Genomic DNA, 3,419 nt, shown 5'->3' with positions numbered 1-3,419 from the left:
ACATAGCCTTTTACCGGTGTTATAAATAACTGGTACTTCAAAATGCTTGTCAGTAGAGCTTGAGCATCTTTGGTGGAAAAATAATAAAAGATAATTTGGAGGCTGGCTTGTCTGGCCTTAGTAAGACTCCAGTGAAAATGAAACTTGGTTCCCTTCCGTTTGTAGATGTGGCTTTCGGTTTATTCTTGCTGGGTGCTTTTTTTTCCTTTTCTTTTTCTGGGATGATGAGGACTCTTATAGTTGTGAGCTGCTCCCCCCCCCCCCTTTTTTTTTTTTAGATGCTTTATGAATGTCTTTGCTCAACTGCAAAAGGTCTGTAAACCACTAATTTAAGAATTTCTGGGGGACCACCAGTTAGCGTAATGGCTATGTCGCTGGACTCCCATGTAGTCGACTGCGGTTTGAGTCCGGGACCTGGTGGCTTAAATTCAACGCTGTGTCCGGAGGATTGCAGTATGGCCATCCCCCTGGGGGGCTGGTGGCGATTTCTCGCTTTCTGTCTCTCTGTTTCTCTGCACACGCACCCTATAGCAAAAACCTCTCCAAAATATATATCTATATCTATATCTATCTATATCTATCTATCTATCTATCTATCTATCTATCTATCTATCTATCTGACTCTCTGGACGAGCAGATGGAGTAATGGTTACATGGCTGGACACCCACATAGTTGACATGGTTCGCTTCCCAGACCCAGCAGCTTGAAACTGACCCTGGGCACGTGTGCATGCATGCCCAAAATCCCCCAAGGAGAATGGAGGAGAAGGGATTGTGGGGTGGTCATCCCTTCTGCAGAGGGATTTCTCGCTTTCTGTCCATCTCTCTCTGTCCTTACTGAGGCGCATGCTCCCTATAGCAAAAAATCTCTTAAAAAAAAAAAAAAATCTTTCAGAGTTGTTTTGAAAACTCTAGCTGTAGAAAAGAACCCCAGTCAACATCATATTCAAAGAACTCTTGAAGTCCTTGAAGAAAACGTCTAGTCAAAATAATTGATATTAAAGGTGTTTTGTATTCTGCTGTAATAGCAGAATTGAATCTTATTGTAGGCAAGTAATTATATTTATGATTATCGTTCTTGTCTTGAACTTTATTACTAAAATGCATATCTCTAGTGCTTTTTTTTTGGGAGAGGTTTTTGCTATAGGACGTGTATGCTCGCCAGAAAGACAGAGAGAGACAGAGAGACAGAAAGCTAGAAATCACCCCCTGGGGGATGACCATGCCACAATCCCTTCTCCTTCACTCTCCTCTCGAGATCTTGGGCACACACGCACATGCGCCCGGCGTGTGTTTAAGCCACTGGGTCCAGGACTCAAACTGTAGTCGACTACATGGGAGTCCAGTGACATAGCCAATAACCAACTGCTGATCCCATAGTGCTTTTTAAAAATACCTTCCCATTCAATAAGTATTAATTGATCTTTTCACTATGTATATTTTAGGACTATTGTATATTTTAGGCCCTGGGACATAGTAGTAAATATAACAAAAATCTTTGCTCTCTTGCAAATTACATTTTAACGTTTTTTTAAAATTTTATTCTACTTCTGTTTGGTTAAAGTTTTAATTCGGGCAGGTTGGTGAACTTTATCAAATTCTAGAAATTAAAAAAAAATCCATCTTTTTATGAAACTAAGAAATGGAAATAAAACATTTTAAAAGTTATAAATATATCTTTACTGATTGATGACAATATTGAGTAACACTTTCTCACATATAAAGATAATATTTCAGGGCCAGTAGGTGGCACAAAAGTTAAGGTGGCAGATCCCACATGGCTGGCTGTTCAGTTCAAGTCCTGGACCTGGCGGTTTGAGAAACAATGCCAGGTGCGGGTGTGTGTGTGTGCCCAAAATCTCAAGAGGATAATGGAGAAGGGTGGTGGAGTGGCCACCCCCCACCCCCCAGGGGGGTAATTTTTCCCCCTAAGCCCCTCTGTGAGCACACAAGCCCAATAGCAAACTTAACATAATATTTCTAACCCAACAAGGTAGGGTGGGTTAGATTATGTGTTCCCTGAGTTACTATTGTAGTTAGTTTTTGGACAGCAACTAATATAGCTCCCTCTTAAACTTGCTGCCTTTGGCTTCTTTCTTTGATACCTATGTTAACACTACAAAGTGGTGAGTAGTCTTTTTTTCTGATTCTTGGTACATTTTATCTTTGAATGCAGAACTTCAGATTAAAGCCACATTCCTGCAGGGTGTGGACAGAAACATTCTTCGAAATGTATGTGTTTTGGCGCAGTTGGGAACAAATTGATGTGTTGGAGTCTATCTCTAGTGTCACTGTGCCAAGGGATAGGCACACACAGATAATTAAAAATGGCCCTTTTTCCTGAGTTGCACACAGGCATACAATCTGGAATGTAAATGCAGTCCTCTCATGTGAGAAATACCATACTGGCAACACCACAAAGCCTTGTGCTGTATGGAAATGCAGACAAGAATGCAATTATTTTTGCCTGAGGGTGTCAGGAAAACCTAAAGAGGAGTTGACATAGGAAAAGGGTCTTTCTTTCTTTCTTTATATTTTTTATTAAGATAAAGAGGAATTTGGATGAGCAGTTGTGTAGGTGAAGGAAAGATCATTTCAAGTAGAGAAAATAACTTGAACAGAGGCGTTGAAGAACCTGAAATTAAAGAGATTTATCACAGTGATACTGTAATAGATTACTTTAGTGATAATGACATAAAAGTGTTTTCATTTCTTTAAATCTGATTCCTTTTTCTTTCCAAGCATATATTGAGTTAACTGTAAATTGGTACTTGTTGGTGTACTTTTGCTTTATTGACTATTCAGTAACTATTTGATGATGGGGCAGGTTTATTGCTGCTTTTTTAAAAAAAGTGAATGGTGCTAACCGTTTTAATTTTATTTTAGATTATAGCATTTGATGAGCTGAAGACTGATTACAAGAATCCTATAGACCAGTGTAATACCCTCAATCCTGTAAGTTATAATATAGGAGTTGTTTTTAAAAGATTTAAAAAGTGTATTTGTTTTTAACTTGATATAATTTGAAAATGGCCAGTATTCTCAGTAGTATGACACATTTGTACTTACTGAAGTAGGCAGAGTTTAAAAATATAGTCTTTTTTTTTTCGTCATGTTTGACTATTCTGACGATTATTGATCTGCTGGTGATCTTGTCAGCTGTCGTACTAACGTTCTTCCAATCTGCTTTTTACATTGTCGGCCAAAGACAGTTGAAAAGGTCAAAAAGATTAAAAGAGTCAAAATTGCATTAAAGGTGTGTACTGCTTTTTAGTTTATTGTTTTAATTCATCTCACGGGGAGGGTTAGGGCATTTGTATGTGTGGTGTTTCGTACAGTGTGCTCGTTCATATGCCTGTTGAGGTTTATGATTTCATAAAACTTCATATTTTATGCAAATATTTGCTTGCTGGTCCAGT

General features: G+C 38.5%; 1 protein-coding gene across 2 annotated transcripts in view; it reads left to right on the top strand.

The window, feature by feature from the left end:
* Positions 1-3,419, top strand: part of CNIH1 (cornichon family member 1) — a 12,480-nt gene that overhangs the window by 1,443 nt on the left and 7,618 nt on the right. Inside the window, exons 2-3 of one of the 2 annotated variants that reach the window (XM_027776626.1) lie at positions 2,887-2,955; positions 3,209-3,256. In XM_027776626.1, coding sequence (XP_027632427.1) covers positions 2,887-2,955; positions 3,209-3,256 — 117 coding nt within the window. The remainder of the gene's footprint in view (positions 1-2,886; positions 2,956-3,208; positions 3,257-3,419) is intronic. The other variant, XM_006160557.3, reaches the window with a different exon arrangement.

Source organism: Tupaia chinensis, unplaced genomic scaffold, assembly GCF_000334495.1.
Source record: "Tupaia chinensis unplaced genomic scaffold, TupChi_1.0 Scaffold000688_1, whole genome shotgun sequence".
NCBI classification, from domain to species: domain Eukaryota; kingdom Metazoa; phylum Chordata; class Mammalia; order Scandentia; family Tupaiidae; genus Tupaia; species Tupaia belangeri.
The sequence above is the reverse complement of the archived record's forward strand: the minus strand, read 5'-3'. Positions and strand labels throughout refer to the sequence as shown.